The following is a 23,475-nucleotide window of genomic DNA, read 5'->3' as shown; positions in this document are numbered from 1 at the left end:
CCTTCGGCAGCATCTGTTGTCTGGTGAGATCAAGACTCTGCTTTTGTGTTGAAAGAAAATTGAGGTCTAATTTTGGAGTCATTCATAATTAACCCAGAATAAAGCACATCTGTCAGGAGTAGGTTTGTCACGGCACTACGAGGCTTTGTCAGCACTTGGTGAAAATAGTACAGTAACACCCATCCATATGTCACAGCTCAGCAAGTTGGCCTGTGGTTCGTCTCTCTGTCTGACTGTATACAGACCAGCTGTTACTGCGGTGTGTTTCGCCAAACTGAGTAGCTCCAGGCGGGGGGCCTGGTGTTATCTGAACGTTATTGTGTTAAGTTGGCATATCGCATGCGGTGCTGAGCTGTAGTGTGCCATGTCATGCTGTGCCATGTTGAACTGGGCTGCACTGTGAGCAAAGCACAAGTGCGAGGGTGTGACAGGCGAGCTCTGAACACTGGCTACCTCCTCAGGCTGCACAGAAACAACCTCAGATCTGTGTGTGTGTGTGTGTGTGTGTGTGTGTGCGCGCAAATGAAATATTGCGTGTGTAGATCCTTGTCAAAGCAAATGTGTTACTGTGCACGCAGTATTTATGTGTGTGTTTTTATGTGTACGTGCGGTGTGTGTGACAAGTCCTTGAGGTGACACACACACTCGCGCTGCACACACTAACTTTGAAGCAGCCCAGCTCTGAAATAGAGAACAAGTGTGATAAGACGGAGAGATGGAAAGGAGAAGGAGGGAGGAAGGGAGGGGAATAAGGGAGAGCAGCAGATGTAAAAATAGTCTTGAGGGAGATAAGAAAACAGGCAAGAAAAACAGAATCAAAAGAAAAAGGAATGGAAATTGAACTGAAACGTAAACCAACAATATCTTTTGTTTTCTTTCATGCTTTGTGTTTGACGGATGCATGAATGTGTTTGGGCGCGCATTTGTGCAAACTGGCCTTTTCCCCCAGCCTGTATGAGTGGACTGCATTGCCTTAAGCTACAGCAATGCTTTTTGACCTGACTACCACTCAGTGCTCTCCGTCTCACACGTACGCAGCTGTACTGTGGTGCGTGGTTGCGAATGCAGCTGGAAAACCTACACAACCTAACTTGCATGCACAACAACACACACGAGTCCAAATGCATGGGTGCACATACAGATTTAAATACAGCCAAGATTAAGAAGCATGTGTACTTGCACAGAAAAACTGTTTGGAAGGCAGTTAGTTTTGGAATTTAATGACATCTGTAAGGCCATGTGACCATAAGGGGAGCCTTGCATGTTACCATAACCAACAGAAAACTGATTAATGCGTTGTTTCTGCAGCTTAATGCATTTGTTCCATTATATCAGGAGCAGGGCCAGAGGGGCAGTCTAGATTCTGATTTGACACCCTCGGTGCTAAGGTGGCGGGCTTATGACTGTCATGGATGGATTACTGAACAAGCCGACTGAGTGTAAGCTCCAGATCTGGATCCTCTGTATGAAGTGACTATTAACATTTCTTGTTGCACAGTCAATCAAATGACAGCACAAGGGCACAAAACAACCAGAGAGAGATGCAAAATGACCATCGAAAGACACTTAAGGATCACACAGAGATGCGGTCTTATGTTAACTTTATTACTATTGAGAAACTAAAAATCTTTGAGTGAGTATTTTGGAGTTATTTAAATAACTTAAAGTCATTTTGTATTAAGGATCATCATGTCAATCTCTAGTGCAGGTACATTAGCACAGTATCCTTGATTCTTTGAGGTGGTGAACAAGTGCAAACTTCAATAACACTTCCTGTCCATTCAGCTGCACATGAGGTCACACACTTGCCATATTTGATTTTACATGAATTGTGCATTTAGCTGAAGAAGCCAGGGATTTTCTTGTATTTAAAGGTCGAGTGTGCAGGATTTAGGTGGAGCAGTCAGTAGAAGTGAAGTATACGAATTGTGTTTTCAATAGTGCCTTTTCACCTGTAACTCTGAATTGTGGTGTTAGTTAGTTGTTAGTTTAGAGTGACTCCTTATCTACACAGGGAGAGGGTCCTCTTCCATGGAGTCCATTAGGTTGTGCCACCATGTCTTTACAGTAGTCCAGAGGACACAAACCAAACATTGGCTATAGAGTGGACCTTTTACATTTTTACATTTAAGTATGGGCATCATAGGTTCTCCTACAAGTTGGGAAAGAGAAGGGTGACAGACTCGGTTTCAATGTGCAATCTTACCGCTAGATGCCACTAAATCCTGCACACTGGTCCTTTAAGTTAACTTGCTCCTTGACAAATGCAGATGAGAAGAGTGCATATAGAATGAACTGTCTCTGGACACAGCCTGAACAGGATGAAAATGGTTATTAAATACCCATACACCTTTTCAGCCTCTCCGTGACTCCCACCTCTCTTATGTAGAGAAACTACTCCTCTCACTCCTTTCACTGAAGACAGACCATGTTAGCTTTCTTTCAGACTGTGGTAACTTCTGACTCTGTGGGAGCCGGTGTAATAGCCCAGCATGAGCACTGCACGCTACTGAGTAGATTCAGACACTGTTCTGTCACTTCAATGCAGCCCGAAATATGAAGGGGGGATTCATGAGCAGAGGGGAGTGCAAAATGAAAGATGTGTTTGAAGTAAAGCTGCAGCAGCAGTACTTTTTCAGTGTAGACAGACATATATGCAGGTGTATTAGTGCTCAAGGATGGCCTGCGACCAAGTTCATCAATATTATCCATTACTTCTACGATATCAGTGGACACCATCTGGTCATGCTGCAAAACGCAAAATCACAGAATTAAAATCCATCTTTCCTCATAAAATATTAAACATTTTGAAATAATGGAGATGGTGTTGGTCTGCAATAATTTCTGCAGTGTCACACATGGCTGTGAGACTTTTATGTAGCCCTTTGCTTTTTCTGCAATGTTTCTCTGGCATTGATGTTCGACATATGTGGGCTGCATAAAGAATGTGACTGGGCCTTATGGTTTAAGCATGAATCTAGGAAGAGCTGTCAGCTGGTTAGTGGACTGCAGATTGTGTTATCTCATCAACGTTCAAATGGATTGCCATGATATTTTGCATAAACATTTATGGTCTCCATAGCATGATTTTTAACGACTTTGGTGACCCTCTGACTTTTCCTCCAGTACCACCATCAAGCTGACCTATGTGGTTTATACATGATAAATATATGGAATGAATCACTTTAAAATTGTAAATTCATTGCACTAGTTATCATGTGATTTCATACAGATATTCATCCCCTACAGATGAAGTGTCATAAAAGCAGTGATCCCTTAACTTGTCAAGCACTGCCATTAGGGCAATGTTTCAGTTTCTTAGATACTTTGGTTTATATTTGGTAAATAGCATGAATAAAACACTTTTTTTTTTTTTTTTTTAAAGATATTTTTTGGGCTTTTCTGTCTTTAATATAGGACAGTGAAAGAGTGACAGAGAAACATGGGGAGAAGAGTGGGGAAAGGACATGCAGCAAATGAGTCGCTGGCTGGAATCAAACCGCAGCCGCTGCAGGGACTATAGCCCTGTACATGGGTCGCCTGCCCAACCCGTTAAGCTATCGGGGCACCTCAGGAATAAAACACTTTTTAAAAATGAGTATTTTTTGGTTTTGGGGGGGGCACTGATTAAGAGCTCCAGACTGTACTTTGGTTTTTCCAATGTGGTGTAGGATTTTGCTCTCAATGCAGGAAAGGTCAACAGTTTAAAAGGGAGGGACTCAGATGCACACATACATGCAGCTGGTCCAGCTGCCAAAACATAGAACAGAGATTATATAGGATATAGGATTATAGAGGGAGTCTAACTTCGTTCTTTGATAAGGGCATTATTACTCCACATTATGTTTATGTAGCAAATAGTTGTTTGCTGCTGTATTGACACAATATTTATGTTCAAAATCTCATATGTAGAACCTTCAAAATGCAATGTTTTACAATGTCAACAAAAAGTACTGTACGTGCTGTAGACACTATAATTGTGTTTAGGCCATTAAGAGGAGTATATAACACATAAGGAGTGAATTCAGACTTGGCTTTGTTTTTCGTGATATTCCACCAGCACAGGTGTTCTTAACTTGGAGAGTGCAGCTATAATTATTTGATGTGTTGCCCTTGTCATTACTGCAAATCCCTTTCTTAACATAATTAATAAACTTGTCCCAGCTAAATATATAGGACCACTTGTCAGTATTGATGTATCCCTTATTTAGACAGCCAGACAGAGGAATTCCTTACTAAAGTAGCATCAGTATGATGTCAAAGGATACTTGTTGTTTATACTCCACTGACACAGTCAAATGTAAATGGAGCACCTGAGCTACTCAACTATCAGCCATAATTGGCTACACCAAATGCCACCAACACACATCAACAGATTATAATGAATTAGTCATGAATTTAATTTATATTGCTAGATACTAAAAAAAAATCTTTTAAGAAGTGTCAAACTAATTTCCATATTTAAAAAACAACGTTCATTACTTAGCCTTTATTACCATACATAATATCACATCAACGTTCTAAGCTGAAGCTCAGTCCTCCAGGGAATGAGAGATTGGGGCAAACAAACAAAAAAACAATGCAGCAACGGAGAGACAGACAGACACACACACACACACACACATACAGACGGGAGATTGAAGAGCGCAGTTGGACAAAGAGAAATGGGTTTGGAAGGGGATCAAGTGTAAAAAACGCTGTGTAGGTGAGGAGAGTGGGTGAGGCTAAAAACAAAAGGGGAAGAGAGGAGAATGGATTAAAAGGCTCCAATGCATGGATGGATGCAGGAAGGGCTTAGAAATTTGGATTTTGGCTTCTTTAGACGGGTGACCAGCCAGCTAAGCAGGCGGCTGACCAGTTTAGGTGTTATCGCATCTCCCTCACAGGCTCTGTATTGACCGACTCTGGGGGAGAGAGGCAGGGGATGTAGAGGGACTGCGAAGTGATAATTGGCGATATGCTTACCTGGCGAGGAGCCTGCAACCCCCAGCAGGGCACACAAACAAACACAGACACACACACACACACACATACCTGCCTGCAGTGCTATATGCCAGGACAAGCTTTACCTCCTGCAAACCTTAACTGCACACCATTAACTAACACACACACACACACACACACACAGTAAGATTGACATTAGAGTAAAACCAATCCTGATGTCTCTCCTATGGAATACTAATGTGGCTGCCCTTGCCAGCTGACCTCTTATAGGCCAAACAGGCTGTCTGTCAAACTAATGGGGCGGAACGCTGGCATATTGCTTTCCCACAATCCCTCACCAGAGCCGGGACACTCATTTACTTCAGTCAGCTTGTTGCCAAGGCAACATTTAGGATGGGTCTGCTGGTGGATGGACGCACAAACATGCACACTGCTTCAACACACAGCTCTATATATGCACTTGCATTACACACAAACTTAAAACGCACATTCACGTACAGATGCGGTGCAACCTGTTAAAGGTTGCTACGATAAACTTAGACGCACACACGCACACAAACATTATTGCCGCTACCAGCAGTGAAACAGACAAATTTATGTATGCGGCTGAGACACAGGCAGCACTGTCTGCATGTGGAAGGTACACTAAGTGCTCTCTGCCTCTCATCTCATCTCCACGCCCCAAAACCAATCTTCCACTCTCTCCTTTCATTCACAATGCATGCTCTCTTCTTCATTTGTTGTGAAAGGCAAGAAGACAAGCCTATTCTCCGCCTGCATTTTTCCTCCTCATCCAGACAAGGAGAAAGCAGAGAGAGGGGCTGCAGACACACAGGGACCACAGCCGAGAGACTTCCAGCGCAGGGTGTCAAACCCTATCCCCGTTCTTGAGGATTGATTATAGATGTCTGCTCACACAAATTCAGCCTGGCTTTTCAGCTTTGTGAGAAATCCGTTGCGGGAGGATTTTGTTCTTCTTTTTTTTTTCTCCCCAAATTAAAAAATGTAAGTGGATGAAATTTTAATTGGGACTGTGCTCATCTATTGCGCACTGGGTCTGGATGTCTTAAAACACCTAAACCAATCATATGCAGGTCGAGTCTTCGTGGCTGGTTCACATCCTGTACACTCCATCCCTGTAGACCTCGAGCAGGATCTCTGATAGCAGCTGCCTGTGCGTGTCTGTCTCTGTTTGATCAGTATGTTGTTACTATAAAAGTGCAGCACGTTATAAAAGGTGAGAGGTTTGAATAGATGACAGAATGATAGTGTGAAGTCGAGGGAACCTTCAGATTTGAATGATAATTCTCTGTAGGTTCATCACGACAAGAATTATCCGTTCCCATTGTCACACAGTCTTGATATTGTCATTTCATACATTTTTAAGGCAAAATATCAGTACAGACATTTCAGCAAAGCATCAGAACAAGCTAGCTGTACTTACAAATGCTGTGGTTCTACTCCAGATGAAATGAGACAATTCAGTTTTCAACCTTGAATATTTTGTGTGGTGAATAGGTTTGGCATCATGTCTTAATAGACTTCCTCAGTTTAACTGAGGGATGACGACATTTCAGTGCAGGCCAATAACGTGTGGAAAAACACTTCAATGCACCACACATCCCAAAGGTACGCACTGACATATGGTGACCCAAAAGAAGACTACGTTCTGGCTCTTAACATTTGAAAGGCATTCAAATCAGACTAACATACATACTGTATATATTCACTGGCCACTTTATTAGATATCTGTTTAACTACTCTGTAAAATACATATATAATCCGCCAATCACGTTGCAGAGAGAAAAATCGTTTGCATTAAAACATAGTCAAGAGGATCATGCTAAGCATCAGAAAGGAAAACAAAGGTGATTTCAGTGATGGGCTGGTTTGAGAATTTCAGAAACTGCAGATCTACTGGGATTTTCATCTAGGGTTTAGTGAGAATGGTTCGAAAAAGAAAAACGTTCTCCAGAACGGCAGTTCTCCAGGTGAAAACACTTTAATGATGACAGAGGTCAAGGGGAGAATGGCCAAACTGGTTCAAGCTGATAGAAAGACAACAGTAATTAAAGTAACCACTTGTTAAAAACAAGAGCAGCATCTCTGAATGCACAACACACTGAGCAGATGGGCTGCAGCAGTAGAAGACCACACAGAGCGTCACTCCTGTCAACTAAAGACACGAAACTGAGGCTACAGTGGGCATGGCCTCACCAAATTTAGACAACAGAAGATTAGAGAAACCAGGTCTGATGAATTCCTGTTTCTGCTGCAGCATTCAAATGGTATGATCAGAATTTGGGGTAAACAACACTTGGCACATTTAGAGCACCTTACTAACAATTCAGCATCATTTAAATGCCAACCTGAGGATTGTTGCTGACCATGTCCACACCTTTATGACCCCAGTGTACACATTTTCTAATATACACTAGAACGTGACAATCACTTCACTGTGCTTAAATGGTCACCACAGCAACCTAATCGACATCAAATGGAGCACTTTTGTAAGGTCATAGGGAACAAGTTCCAAATTTCTGATTCTAAAGAAATAATCGGCAGAGTTTCATTTCAACTCTGCTTATCGTTTTTTAAACAGGGCAGCTAGAAGGTACTTGGTTCAAATCTCAGCTGAGACCTTTCTATGTGGAGTTTGCATGTTCTCCCTGTGCCTGTGTGGGTTCTCACCGGGTGCTCTGGTTTCCTCCCACAGTCCAAAGACATGCTAAGGTTAATTGGTAATTCTAAACTGGATGTAGGTGTGAATCTGAGTGCGTTTGCTTGTCTGTCTCTGTCCTGGTCCTGTGACGGACTGATGGCCTGTCCAGGGTGTAAACCTGCCCTTCACCCTGAGTCAGTTGAGATAAGCTCCAGCCCACCTGCGCTCCTCCACAGGATAAAGCGAGGTATAGAAAACAGACGAATGGTTCCGAAACAAATTTCACTTGTGCTCGCGTTTATCCTACACTCCTGTGAAGAGGTCAGGTCTTTACATATGTCATAGGAACATTACATGAACAGGGACTATTTGTTCTCTGCAACAGCGAACATAAAACACACGCTCTCTACAGCTAACTAAAGGACATCTACTAACCATTATAGCAACGCTTTCTGTGACTGCAGCAACATGCTGGTACTTGTCTCAAACACCAAGCTGAGGGTCTCACTTCACAAATTATACCCAACCCTACGTTTTTGGAATGTGGTGAAGTATAAGACTTGCATCATGAAGGTGTCGCCCACAAATTTGCAGCAGCTATATGATGCCATCATGTTAATGTGGACTAAAATCTCTAAAGAATGTTTTCTTTCTTTCAGCTTGAATATACACCACAAAGACTTAAAGCAGTTCTGAAGGTAAAACATGGTCCACAACTAGCAAGATGTACCTAATCAAACAGACAGTGGGTCTATACACAGATAAACGTATATATAAAGTTCATGGCAACTGTCTGGCTGACTAAATCTCCAATCATCACCAGGGCTTTCTCTATATTTAGAAAATCAATCAAAGCATTGAAATGTTAAAATGACAGATGAGCTCTGCAATAAATAAGCAACTGCAGGCAGTGGACATAAAAAAAAGGTTAATTTCCTGCCCTTGAGTTTGTTGTTGATGCGCTGCCTGAGCTCAGCACTCCTCCAGATTGAAGTGCAAAAACAATGTCGGCAGGTGCGCATTTGATCTAACTGAATGACATTTACCCAGGTACCCTTGAGACCGAGTGGTAAAGCACCATAAAGACCTTTTGTTGCTTCACCTCTGATGAAAAAAACACAACTCACTAAAGCTGAATGAAGGAACGCTTGGGTTACTCAGCACAGAGTGTGATCCTGGCAAATGGAGATGTATGCTGAATGATTTTTGTGTGTTTTTTCCACTCTGCTCTCCTTTTGCATCTGTCTATTCCCAGTGATTGCCTCTCAAACACTATTGGACCTTCACTGTTTTCGTCTTTCTTGTCTTCTCGCTCTAAGCATCATTTCCCTTCCATCTTTCTTGTTTGTTCCATTCTTCCCCTTGTCTCTACCCTTACCTCTCTCTAATTAACACCTACTGTAGGCTCTATCAGCCTTGGCAAACCCCCAAGGACAGAGCTGGAAAGAGAGACAGAGAGAGGGAAATAAATACAATAAGACATGAGAGAAATCAACTGAGCAGAAAGAGAAACTGGCACATAGTGGCAGAGAAACAGATAAGACAGATTCAGACGGTGGCTGTTGGATATGTAGCCTCATTCAGCCGGTCGCTTGCAATTTTTAAAAATGAAAACAGATGCTATAGCTAAATTTATCTGAATAAAAATATTAACTAAGCCCGAAGAAACAACAGAAACATGCTTTACATAGGCCCTGATGCACACATTTTGCACACAATCAAGAGCTCTCTAGAAGCCATCTGTCTGCGTAAAGCCATCAGAGACCTCAGGAAAACATCAAACGATGCTGTAGATCTCGAGGTGCTTGACTGCATGTGTATATTTGAAGCGACAAGAAGAGTGTGTCGTCCATTTTTATGGCTCGAGCCTCAGCTGGTGTTTATCAGTGAGGGTGGAGCACATGTGTGTGTATGTGTGTGGACTTAGATCATTTCAGGCAAGCAAACGCACCGTTATAAACTGGCATACGAATGCACACGGACACAAATATACAAGCATGCAGGTGTGCCACTCAATATGTCACCATACAGACAGAGAAGAAAGAAATTGAATGCATGCACACACACATAGAAATTGGAAGCTTATAAAAAGGCAGTGCAAGCCATCCGGTCTGAAAAGGTTAAAGCTGTTTGCACAAATAAAGAAAAAGAAAACAACCACAGGCAAATGCACCAGCGCCTAAATTTGCAAGCGTTAACAAACACACACACGTAGGTTGAGCAAAGTGTGTGTGTACATGTTTTAGCGAATGTGGCTACTGCATTAGTGGTACAGATTTATTACAAGTATCGATTAACCGCGGACGTCCAAAATCACACGCGCGTAGCAAAGCACTGAGTCAACAATACACTGAAAAATGACTGTTTATATCCACAGCACTCCACACCCATAAATTATGAACTATTGACTTTGCACCTGCGCGCACAAACACACAGTAGCACGGGCCAGACAGACACACTCTGAGCAGCATGCAAAAACACTTGGAACACCTGCCACAACAAAGAGCTACCTGCCACCAAGCACAAAGAGAGATGCAGACAGACAGCGCACATAGGACACAAAACAGTCACACAAACACACAGGTTTTTTGGCCAGTAAACAAGCACTGCATTATTCGAATAAAAGAATCGCAACATTTTTGAATTATTTGGTGTCCATAGAGGACTATTTGCACCACAAAGCTGTGCCGTTAATAGCAGCTGAGGCCTGAAAGTATCACAAGCAAAGGATCAGACAGGTTGTGACTTACCTCCACCTCCACCGAGCAAAGTGTTGTTGGCTGAAAGAGAGACAAGAAAGAAGAAATAATCAGGATAAGGCTTAAATTTTCTGAACCACAACTGAAACATTTAAAGACGTGCATGGAGGGACAATAAGTCATTGTAAATGTATACATGGCACTAAGTAGTTTATATTAAACAACCCATTTGAAGATGCCACTTGAACCTCAGTGGACCTGTGATTGGCATTTTGAGCAAATCCTATGAGAACTGCATAAATAATCAAGAGAATAATCAATAAGAAAAGTAACATTAGTCGCAGCCCTCATCACAAATAACCTCTGCTGAATTCAAGGTTACATCCGTAGGTTTGATTGTTCTGGTGACTTTTTTGCAACATAGCTACGAGTCCTGGGAATATAAAACCATAATTTCACAGCTGAAGATTAGTTAATTGATCAGTCGGTGAAAATTAATTAGCTTTTTTGACAATCGATCTACACAGGGTTTCCACACAGCCTTATATGGTTAAATTTTGTACAATATACTGGCTATGGCCCCTAGTGTTAAATGCAAGGAAATGCATTTCTCTACTGATGGATCAAAACATCGCCGCAGCTGAGAGAAAGGAGATAATATTTCCACTTTTTATAATCCAGTTGTACGAAATATGTGCAAAGAGCATGAGCGCAACTAAAACTGGCAAGAAATGAGTGAGGAAGTCGCTTGCTCTGTGTGTAGGAAGTTTTAAAAAAAAATGTTCTGCTAAAAGATTTATGATCCAGTGTGCATGCACTCTGTGTGATACACAGCTAGCATGTGGTAAACTAGCTAAACTATACATCCATTTTTTTCCACTTAGTGATAGTCGGGTAGTGGTGGCAGCCGGCTAAACAGGTCATTCAAGACATCCCTCTCCCCTGCAACATTTCTTCGTCCAGTTGAGGGATCACAAGGCATTTCCAGGCCAGATAAGATATATAACCTTGCAGCAACTTCTGGGTCTACCCTGAGGTCTCCTCCTAATTGAATGTGCATGGAAAAACATCCAAAGGACAGCATCAATAAAGTACCCTAATCAGATGCCTGAACCGCCGTAGCTGGCTCCTTTAAACGCGAAGGAGCAGTGACTCTACTTGTAGCTTCTCACCTCATCTCTAAAACCAGTGCACTACTGGGGAAACTCAATTTGGCTGCTTGCATCCACAATCTCAATCTTTCAGTCACTACCCAGAGTTATTACCACAGGTGAGCTTTGGAACGTTGATCAACTTATATAAATAGAAAAAATATATAGTATAGCGAGGAAGTAGATCTTGATTTACCAGTAGATCTGTGTTCCAGCTCAACGCGACATTTTTTAAGTATAGATTTAAACAGTTTGTCTGTCAACATAGTGAAGCTACTGAAACCCCTGTTAGCCCCTTCATTTTTCCACCTTCCCAAAACAGAGCACCGTCTCTCCAAAATCCACCACAAAGGTTCAGATTTTTCAGTGTGCTCAAGGCAAGTTCCAAACAGGAAATAAACAAAAAGTGGAGTTTTAAAAAGACCACATGGAGGTTCCCACAGGAATGAATGGACTTCCACTTGAATCTGACACAGTTATATGTGAAAATAAGGTGTCAGTTTAAAAAAAATAAATAAATAAATAAAAACACATTCTCTGGTGCCAGCTTCTCCGATGTGAGGATTTTCTGTTTTATTGTTGTTATTATTTGCTTGTTTATTATTAACTATAAATTGAGTTGTCATGGATTTTAGACTGTTGGTAAAATATACTATACATTTGAAGACATCACCTTAGGCAAGAGGAAGCTGTTTTGATAACTTGTTTACAACATCTCATCACTGCATCTGAGCTCAAAACATATCTTCATTTGAACTGCTGCATGAGTGCGTGGGGGTGTGAGAAACTCTGATCTCTTAAGACTTAATCAAGTTTTATATCTAATTGGCTGAACTTTCGTCTAGAAAAAAACTTGGGGCTTTAAGCTATGTTTACTTGCTGTGGGGGAAAACTGTCTCCACATTTGTCCTTCAGATCATAATTTGTTATTGGTGTCAGCATTTCTCAACGGGAGCGGTTTTCAATCCAAGTCCTCAGGGCTCACAGTTGTGCTGGTTTTGCCAACCAGTTGAGTTAATTGCATTCACCTGGCATTGCAGGTGTAACTCTGTCCCTGATTAGATGGATAGAATTAAAACCAGCAGGCTCCGAGTCCCGTCAATGAGGACTGAGAAGCTCGGCACAATAAGAACGAGCAACTTCACTGCCTGCAAAGCTAATGAATAAACTCACGCTGAGGCTTCGGTCTAAAGGATAATAAACAACTCATTGAGAGGAAATAGGCAAAATGGTTCAATTTGTCTTTTAGTTATGAAAAATTCAATCATACAGCGATTTTCTACCTGGATAACAAGAAGGTGACTGGACCTTAAAATAACAACATAATGAGCTCTTTTTACAGGAAAGCAAACAATGAATTAATGCTCGCAGCCTGGCTGGCCAGTTTGTCCCAAATCATTACCTTCCCCACTTGAATCAAGTCACTGCACATGCTTGTGAGTGTAAATTGCTGGCAGGGTGATAAGGCTGGCTGTGGCTGCTTTTGACATATGCGATACCCAAGTGTTTTTCTCACCCGCATATCCATAAATGTGCGGAGTCAGCAGTGTTAGCCCGAGGACATCTGCAGCACTTCCAAGAAACCCAAACGTGACCATAAACTCACACAAATCATGTTTTCTAATTCTTTCTCTGCTCGTGCATCATTGGTTGCTGTCATGTTTGGATAATCTGATAAGCACATAATCGCTCTGTGAGGGACAGTTACAAAGTTACATCAGAACACACAGGAGACGTCTCTCATTTTAGTTACTCCTTGCCAGTAGGCATTGTGCCAACTTGGTACGCGCTCGGATTGTGTATGAGGCAAGTCGGTTTTAGAAAGGGATGAAAAGAAACTAAATCCCACAGATGTCTTTCCTTCTCAAGAATCCTCTACTCTCCAACATTTTCCCCTACTGCCTCATTAATGGTAAATAGCACTTAATTTCAGCCTTTAAACACACTACACTCCTCTACTGTCTCACTAACATCTCCCAAAGTGAATATCTCCACTCTCTAATTTGAAATGTGCAGCTCCATACAGAAGTCTTAGAAGAAGAAAAAAAAAGGAGATTGTTTAATGTGACAGTGTAAGACTATTTCAGGTGCACAGCTTGTCTGAGAGCTCATGGATCCTATGATAAACTTGAATAAAAGCTCACTCTGATAAAAAGCCTCAGTAAGATAAATTGTCTCCATTAAGTCTGCCATTCATCCCGTGCATTAGCTGCAGGCTGTACATTAAGTTATATCACATACAAGTTCTTGTTGACACCCATCTGTGTTGACAAACACGCCCCAGGCCTTATAGTATAGAGTCTTAACTCCTGGGTGGTGGAAGGTCTTGTCAGGTCAGATGTGCTTGAAGGGGGCTGGATGCAGCGCTGACATGGAGCACTGGACCAAAACCAGAGTCATTGCAATGTGGCTGCTGTTGGAATGAATTGGTGAACCCACCTGAGACATCAGGATTTCTTGATTTCTTGTGAGTTTCAAGCTATTTAACTAAATTTGGTTACACCATTAAAATGCAGACGAAAAACAAAATTTTTCCACATCTTCCTTTAATTTGGTAAACTTGTTATTGAACTGTTACTTATTCACACATTCATCAGTTATGGAGCAATATTATAATTTATTATGAGTCATATTTCTGTCCACCCATGTGAACATCAGTCCAATGTTCACTCTCTTTTAGCTCTGCTTGTGATCTCTACCCACACCTTAGGGAAACATCTGGCTCTTTAGCTGCTAAATGATCCACTATGTCCACCAGATAGTTGCTAAATGTGTCTTTTTGCTGTTTGGTGCTGAGCAGGCAAAGTACAGTGGGATTGTAGAGGTCCCTGCTGCAGCCAAAAGCAACGCCGTGAAAGCAGTGAGGGTGAACCAGAACCAGTGAAGATGCAGGGAAACATGAGGGCCAAGAGCTTAGGGCGTTTACCACTTGAGTGAAAATGTCCTCAGCAGCCAAATCCCTGGTTCAACTCATGAACAGACAAACTTTTGCTGCCTGTCATTCCCCACATTTCCTGTCTGGCTCTACTGCAATTATCCAATAAAAAGGCAAAATGCCAAAAAAAAAACCTTTAAAGCAGTAAAGCCGAAGGCCAGAGCTAGAAACGCTAAATAGAAGGGGCAGAGTCTCTCTCGGTTCATCACAATGAAAGACTCCTTTCACATTATATCAACTTTAACAAGGTCCCATATGGTGAAAATCCATTTTTATTGCGTGTTGTGGTTGTTATAAACTTGGAGGTGTAAAATAAAAGCTGTTAAGGTATGAAGATGTTTACTTCTGCCATTCCCCAAGCCAAACCCACCACTAGATAGCCTCCTAGCTTTACAAGCAAATTTTAGTTTGTTAGCTGCTACATTCCAGCTAACAAACCAATCGTCATCTTGCTCAACATTTACATAATCCCACCTCCTCAGTGTTTGCTGTTTCCAGATGAGGCATTCAGAATGAACCGCTGCCTCATAGTCTGGCAGGTTTCTTTACTTTCTAGAGCTGCTTCTGCTAAATCTAAAATGCCTTATGACGCTAAGAGTGAACACAAGAGTCTCAATGCACTCCCAGCAACTGAGAAACTAAAGACCCAGCTGATTACTTTTATTACTGATAGCAAGGTTTCTACAACAATAGAAAAATCATTCATGTTGGCATGTTGTGCAGCTAATATGGCTAACGCTACTGTTAGCTTTGATTGTATGCTCATACAACAAGTTTGAACTTGTGTATAACAGGAGTGGTTGGATTCACTTTCACTCAACACATAGAGTACAAAACAGACCTTAAGTCACGAGAGAAGGGAAATTGTTTTAAATTAATCTAATACTCATTGTTATTTAATCACTAGCACTGGGTTAACTCTGTAATGGTATATTTTGACCTCTGTCAAATGGGACCAACTGTCACCTCATAACATGGGAAAATAATTTTTTCACCTACTTTCCTGCTACGTGACTCAGATACATCTATGTCCATTACTGTCCAACATTTCCAATAATATGATACTGAATTATCTCCAGTCAAGGGGAGAAAAAAAAAAGTCTTATTATTGTTTTGCTTTCAGGATTTCTGACACTGCCATGAGTGTGTAAAGAGTCCATCGTCCAGCTGAAAGACAGACACCAAAACTTAGTAAGTGTTGTTTTAAGTTTTTGTCTGTTGTTTTAAGTCTATTGTATCTGCTACAATATAAGTCTCAATGAGAGGCAATACTGTCTGTGAATTGTACTTTGGAAATAAAAAACAATTAGACCTCCAAATGCGAATAAAGCTGCAGTCACGACCACCTCACACAGCGTTTGGCCAGGTCCTTATAAGTCTGAAAGTAGGCCGGATTTGAATTCCTCTCTCTAGCGCTCTCTCTCTCTCTCGCTCTCTCTCCTCCCTCACACTGTCACTGCTCTTGTGTACAAGTGACAGCAACACCATGAATGCCTTTGAGGAGAGAGTGAAAGTGTGGACCGTTATCCCCGCTTGTACGATCTAATGAATCAAGACAACAAAGACGTGCAAGAGAAGACAAGAAGTTCTTGGAGAGAGATCAGGGAGGCAGTGCGATGCAGCCCGGAGGAGGCTATGACGGATATAAACACTGTTGCCTTTCGACGTGAACGGACACCACGTTGTATGACCTACTTCGTTTGAAGCATACTGAACCCTTAACAATGTTCTCCTCCCTGCCTTTACTCCACTGCACCATCCTAAAAAATGCATCAAGTACTAATGTGGGGTTGCCTGCTCATCCTTTCTTTGCATACTTTTGGCATATGAGGACTCGGTTCATAATTACATACACGGCTGACTGCCCAGGCAGTTCAAAAGCTGTAATACATACTCCAACAGCCTATTTTTATTTTATTTTGCCTTTCAAAGAAGGTGTGCCAAGTTCATATTCAAACTTCTACCTCCCCTGCCACAAGTGCAGAATGTATTTTATTTCTAGCTCCCCATTTTAAACAAATTGCACTTGTGATCTTTATTCATAGGATTATATAATTATTAAGATTGTCTTATGTAAGGTACAGTGGACCTTTGATAAATTTTCAATGATCCCGTGTAATGATGCTGTTCTCGGTGTAGATACATAAGGTACTTGAGATAGAACCAGCCTCTGAGCCTTGTGGGGAAACAAAGGCATCAAAGCAACCAAAATGCCCCTGTGCATGCACAATCACGCAGTTGTAGAGACGTGGACACACACACACACACACACACAAACACCATCCACAAAAACACACACACACAAAGGAGGGTGCGGGAGCAGAGGGTTACAAACACCAAGACGTGCGTGCACATACTTGCCAGCAGTCACCGCACACACACGCACACACACCTACACACACACACATACACATGCAGACAGTCGCGTTTCGGTGTTTGGGTAACCATGGCGACGGCAAAGCCCAAAGGTTTGTTACTGAAACCTAGTTAATTAGAGAGAGCGAAAGGGAACGAGAGAGAGAGAGAGAGAGTAATGTCGATACTCGAGGGAAAGTGTTTCACCATCTGCTAAAACCCACATGTACCCTCCACCCGGCCGTGTGTGGACGCAGTGTAACCATGTGTGTGTGTGTGTGTGTGTGTTTGTGCACACGCTGGCCACAGTTGTTGCACGGGCAAACACAAACACGCACCTCCTCCCGCGGCGCTGAATACATGAAGGCCAACAGTTTCTTTTTCTTATTGGTATGAGACGACTAATTGGAACAGCTAATACGGAGCCGCTAAATAAAGCGTGCCGGCATATGCTGCCGAGACACACCAATTATCGAGTGGGGAAGGGATCAGGGTGATAAGTTATACAACTCCATACAGAGCGCAAAGACAGGGGAGGAGGGTGGGTAAGTTGACAGGGAGGAGGAGGAGGAGAAGGAGGAGAAGGAGGAGGGGAGCGCGAGGTGTCAGGGGACGGAGGAAGGGCTCGGGAGGAGCTGGGGGGGGTTGAGGAGGAGGGAGGGAGGGGTGATGGAGGGTGAGTGAGTGAGAGAGACGGAGATGAAGTGAAAGAGACTTGAGGGTGGAGAAGGGAGACGCAGGACTAAATTTGCTGGGAACATAAAACAACAAGATGGAGCGTACTTCTGCTTCTTTCTGGGGAGGTAAGTAATCACACTAAAGGGGGGAGAAAAGGGGGAGAGAGACACATGGAGAGGGAAATAGAGAGAGAGAGAGAGGGCTGGACAGATTGATGCATCCGTGAGGGACAAGAGCTAAATGCTTAAAAACCCAGCCAGAGAGAGGAGGAAGAGGAGGAAGAAGTTGGCTGTTGAGAGAGAGACGGACTCAGGAGGATGTGAGCTCTCAACTGTTGTTTGGCTCAGTGTAAAAACTGGTGTTTAATCACCTGTGTGTCTGAATGTGTGTCTGTCTCTCTGGGATTATGTTACAAGTCACAAGTAATGATGATGATGACGAAAACAGAGTAAAATCTACTTTACATGCAGCGTTGTGTTAAATCAGTCTTTGCTTTTTACGGCCCTCCATCTTATTTTTCTTTCTCTCGGCTCTCCGTGCCGTCTCCCTTCTTATTCCCCAGGCCCCGGTGCAACCTGTTTGTGTATTCCTCCCTCTCTCGCTTCCCTCTCCCTCCCTCACACACTTGTCCTAACCACCATTATACCTCTCTTTCAGTCGTTTGATTTCTAGCCATCATTTATTTGGTTTAGCTCGGGAATATCAATTTGCTGGTGTCCTCATGTCAAGAGGGACAAATCTTATGACACGTTGCAGGATAAATGCACGCACGGTTCTAAACCTTTTTCTGAGGCGAAATAAGATTGTAGTGCAGCTTAATAAAACGTCACTTTTTCAGCAGAGAAAGACACACTGAAGAAAAGAAAACTCACCCGACAAATTGAAGAAACAAGTAGGATGAAAACACTTGCCTTCAATGACAAATGACCATCTAATTGCTGTTTCATTAAGGTTTTAACCCTTTCGAACCCCAAAACCTGCTGGCCAGTTTGAAAGGCATGTTTCCTTTTTTTTTTTGTCCATGAATTACTCATCTGTGACACCATGTTTCCTCAGAACACTAAACCAATCCTCTGCTTAAAATGTTGCAGTGAAAAATGAGTCCACAGTGAGTAAAAATGTGACAGCAGAGAAAAACGCCCTGAAACTGCACGAAGTTCAAAGGGTTAGGTAAGACTATAAAACATCACTTTTCAGCAGAAAAGCCTGATAAAGTACAAGAAAACACTAACCATTTTGCCTCCACTGACAAATAATCTGTAATTGCTGTATTTATTAAGTATTTGCAAAGCTAGTGCTCTTTCCATCCTGGACGCCAAAAGACTCAGTCCAGAAAGACCAAAATATGCACAATCACTGTGAGGACAAAATCATTTTATTATGTATTAAGAAAAAAAATGGAGTTATTACTTTACTTTTCCTTTTGTTTGCAGTCGTACTTCTGTTTTCAAGCTTCACACAGTCTTATTCACACCTGGGGGTAACAGACACCCTACTGCAAAGTGTGTACTCGTACGTATATTTGGTGTTAAAGCCAATTTATTTGGCATGTGAGGATGTTATCGTGGTTAATTACCTTTACATTCATTCACACCTGCAGCAGCAACATGACACGAAGCAGCTGGTATTCACTCATGTCAAATTAATGCTAAGATAAGGTGCGACAAGAGTAAAGATCTTAAACAACCTGGAAACAGCAGAAAGTTGGCCAGAGCTCAACTTTATGTAAATGAGCAGTGATGCAGTGGAGAAAAGGCCAACTAGAGGGTGTAATTCTGTGCTTTACATTTTGTCACTATAAATACTCGTGTGACCATGGCTACTACAGCAGCTACCAATAGTTTGTTTACTTCCTCAACAACTCCACAAGACAAACTGAAACACCCACAATCGATGGCAGACATAATGGAGAGCTATTCCGTTACTTGGTGCTGAACTACAACTCAGTCAAAATCTATAAAGCCAAACCAATTAAATATAACATCGTCAATATTATTTGAGAGAAGCAACCTTGGACATTTGATTGACAACAGGTGAAGTGTAACGTACTGAAGGTATTTTTATTTTCCTGTTTTATATTAAGACTACATTGCATTTTTGACTGAATTATTTCTATTTAATAAGGCTTAAATGATTTCTGAGTTGGTGAAATCATACAAAATTTACAGAATACAAGTTTATTTCTCGGCTGCTGTTGAGACCATGCAAGTAATCTGGTAACACAGATTTCGGCATTGCTGGTTTCTGACTGCTGTTTGCCATTACTTTTCAATGTTTTATATTGTAAATACTTTATTATTTAATTCAGTATCTGGATGTCTTTTGCTCCTGTCAAATTGTTTACGCACTGTTATTTCGTTTAAAAGCCTGCATCTCTATCTGGAAACAGCCATGGCCAGAAGTAGAAAGTAAAGCTCAACTACTTTCTTTGTTTTACAAAAATTGGAAGCGGGAGTCAACATGTACAACATTTTTCCAAGTGCCCAATGTTTTACCATTTTCCATATTTGTCTCCAATCTGCTCTGTTTAAACACAACCTGCAGGTCACTTGAAAATTCCCTGAATTTTTGCTGTGACTGTTGGTTATAGCTGAATCACTAAGTGGATTCTCAGTAGTGTCAGGGAGGGCAGAATTTTTGAAGCAAAGTGATTTGAAGCTTTGATTTGGTGAAGTTTCCTTATGAAACAGCACATTCCGGATGAGTAGTTCGAGGACTGTTGTAAAGTTAGGTCATTATAAATCGTCTAATTTTGTCAGTTTTGAGGCTTTAGGGTATTAATCTACTATGAAGACAATCATTTCTTAAAGCTATCAATGCTGTCTATGAGCTTGACTTACAATGGGAAATTATTTTGAAATGTGGACTCATTATAATCCTACAAAAAAAGAAATGAACTCCATAACTTAGCAGCCAAGTTGTTGTTCAGCGAGTGTCTAAGATAAAGCCGTGCAGCCCTGTGGTGTCAACATCTGGAGTTTATGTAGGCATATCCAGCATACAGCTCCACCCCTTCACCTGTAAACTATGGGCTGGGTGACTTTTTCACAGATATTACACAATTTGGTGGAATCTTTTCCTGAATCTGTATGAATTTTGTAAACCTAAATAAGGATACTTGTGCCAGCAGAATGGCAGGTCAAATCAGCCTGTCAGTCTGAGAGCTTATTTTGCTGATTTTGCATTTAAAAAGCATAAAATGGTACTTTGGGAAACACACAATCCTGGATAAAGGCTTTGTCTGACATCACACAAGTGGATATCATGTTCAGCTGTGCTTGAAGAAACCAATCGAGTATGTCCTTGCTTTCATTAGCACAAATGCACAGGAAGCCTCCTCTGAATATGATCAACTAATATAACCGGCATGCAAATGCGTCACACAAGAAGCAGTGCGAAGTGCGAACAATAAGACTGAAAGCAGAAGGCTTTATTTGGCCTTTTGTGGTCTAACATCTGGAAGTGTTTGGTCAGGTGGTTGCAAAATAACCACAATATTACACTTCAAAAGAATCGTAGACTTTTCGGGCCAGCTTTGTCAGCTTCAGCAGTTGCAAACACAATTTTCATTATGCAGAGAACTAAGTAGGACATGAATTCAGAATGAGATCGTGAGCAACCTCATCAATATTATATCGCATCAGTAAGTCCAAATGACATTTTATCCAGAGGTTCTTCACAGTTTTTCAAATGTAACCTGGGCCATTTTGTTCTGCGTATGTGTTTGTTTAGCATGTGTTTTTGTAAGGAATTTGAAGGGACTCCACAGCTAATGCTTTAACCTGCTTTACTTAAGACGATAATTGCCTGCACAGGGCTATTAAATTGACACCATGAGGGATAACTACACCATAAATTACAGTAATTTAGCACAGACGCGCTAATATTTCCTGTAGGAATATGGCTGCTATTTTTCATTAAGAACACCGTAAAACAAAATGGAAAAAAATACTAGACTGACTGTAACACAATCATTCCATTAAACAATTTCCACCAACAAAATAATGCGAAAACACTCCAGTATGTCATGTCCTGCTGTCGACCTCACGAAAACAGACTGTGAGAAGCTTAAGGATTGAATTGCATTATACTGTACTTTACCTTAATGTCACTGAGTTCATCTTCATATTATGGTATAACGTGGCTCACACCACACAGTAGAACTTCAACAGTAGAATGAGAATGATCAATGGACATGTATAACCTTATTAATCAGGTACTATATATCAGTGTATATGTCATTTTTAACAGAAAAACATGTAGTACAAACAGGGCAAAAATACTGTAAGTTGGAGATCATTTAGTCAGAAAACAGCAATAGAATAACAGTGTTGGTCCATCTGTGCTGACAGCTCTTTACATGTCCATGTGAAAAATACGGGTCATTACCCAATTTCTAAACCTCGCAATTTCTGGTATCGTTTACCAGACTCAAAAATTCAGCACTGACGAGACTCTATACTTTATACTGTCAACATTAATATTGTCTCATTCTGATTGTGATTTTGACTCTGACTGTGGGAGTTGTTTTAAATGAATCAGCCTAAATCTTTGGAAGCTATCTCTGGAAGAGCGCCAGAGGGTGCTGGTGGTGCAGCTGCACCCGCACCCAGAGCCCCAAGGGACCCACATGGGCCCTCTACAGATGCTCTGAGTGCAGATCAGCTGCAATTGTGTGCGTGACTGCAGACGATAGAGGTGTGCCAGCGTTTACACCCAGGTCTGACATGAGCAAGTTCTGCCAACGAAGGCTAAATTTAATATTGCTGCGTAGCGGCAGCTTGCAGAGGGCTACGCTGTGGTGACTCTTTTGTGAGCGAACAGCCCAAAGGTAATAAATGCAAATTAATTGTGAGGTGTGCCTCTTAGGCAAATAAAAATCACCAAGTCTGAATTAAAACACATCAATATCAATTTAACCAGTGTTGGCTCTCAGTCATTGGGCCTTAAGGAACCTTGTCTTGACTTCCCAGTCTGATACAGTCTGATGTCGGAGACTATATCTGAGTTACGTTAGCCTGTATGTTTACTCAGAAAATAGGAAAACAACTAAAGATTATTTGCACTGTTAATCTCTCTAATATTTTCTTGATTAACAGATTAGTTGTTTGTCATATACAATGTCAGAAAATGATCATTGTTTCCCAAAACCCAAGATGTCATCCTCAAATGTTCTGTTCTGTCAACAACAAACATTCAGAACAACAGACATTCAGTTTACTGTCTTAAACAAGTAAAGAGAATAGGAAATATTCACATATAAAAAGCTGGAATTTGACAATTTAGATTTTTTTTAAATTACTCAAATCTATTAGCAAAATAGTTCAAGAAAAAAAAAAAACTATCTCCATCAGGACTGCTTGAGTGTGGTTTGATCACATGTGATTGATTGTGTCCAAACAGATTTGGATTCAAATGTTACTAAGTCCTAATTGGTGCACTGGAACATGCGACCTTGTCTCTTTTATAAGAGCCCTGGAAAATTTAGACCTGATAAAAAGAATGCAAAAAAAAAAACATCCTGAAACTTGCAGTGTGAGTTTGCAGGATAATGTCTGTTCATGTAGGATCTTACAACCTACAGTATGAAGCTGATGATGAAATAACTGGACCAGGGTTTTAGGGGGAAAAATCTATTTGCAACTTAAAAGATTATCAAGCAGTAGTCCCACATCCAAAGCATTTCTTTCCTTTACATTAGGGCTCCAACTAACAATTATTTCCATTTTTGATTATTTTATGGATTAATTCATTATTTTTCAGTCTATAACATAACAGAAAATGCTAGAAAAATGATTGCACGTTTCCCAAACCCAAAATGTCATCCACAAATGTCTTGTTTGATGTTCAAAACATCTGTAACGTCATTTGAATATTTTATTTTCAGTTTATTTGAACACAGTAAAAAAAGTGTAAGAACAAACAACTATTAATAAAAATACAGGTGTTTGATGTTGAAATTATATATTGTATTTAACAGTCAACATGTAAATTAATAATTTATTTTACTAGATAGTAACTGTAATTTCAAGGACATGAAAAATCTGTAAA

General features: G+C 41.1%; 1 protein-coding gene across 1 annotated transcript in view; it reads right to left on the bottom strand.

Moving 5' to 3' along the window:
• The window catches only part of LOC103374315 (mono-ADP ribosylhydrolase 1), a 124,396-nt gene that overhangs the window by 37,780 nt on the left and 63,141 nt on the right, over positions 1–23,475 (bottom strand). Inside the window, exon 4 of the mRNA XM_008304391.1 lies at positions 10,357–10,386. Coding sequence (XP_008302613.1) covers positions 10,357–10,386 — 30 coding nt within the window. The remainder of the gene's footprint in view (positions 1–10,356; positions 10,387–23,475) is intronic.

The sequence above is a fragment of the Stegastes partitus genome, unplaced genomic scaffold (genome assembly GCF_000690725.1).
Source record: "Stegastes partitus isolate 25-593 unplaced genomic scaffold, Stegastes_partitus-1.0.2 Scaffold39, whole genome shotgun sequence".
NCBI classification, from domain to species: Eukaryota; Metazoa; Chordata; class Actinopteri; family Pomacentridae; genus Stegastes; species Stegastes partitus.
Note: the sequence above shows the minus strand (reverse complement) of the source record. Positions and strands in the feature narration are given on the sequence as shown.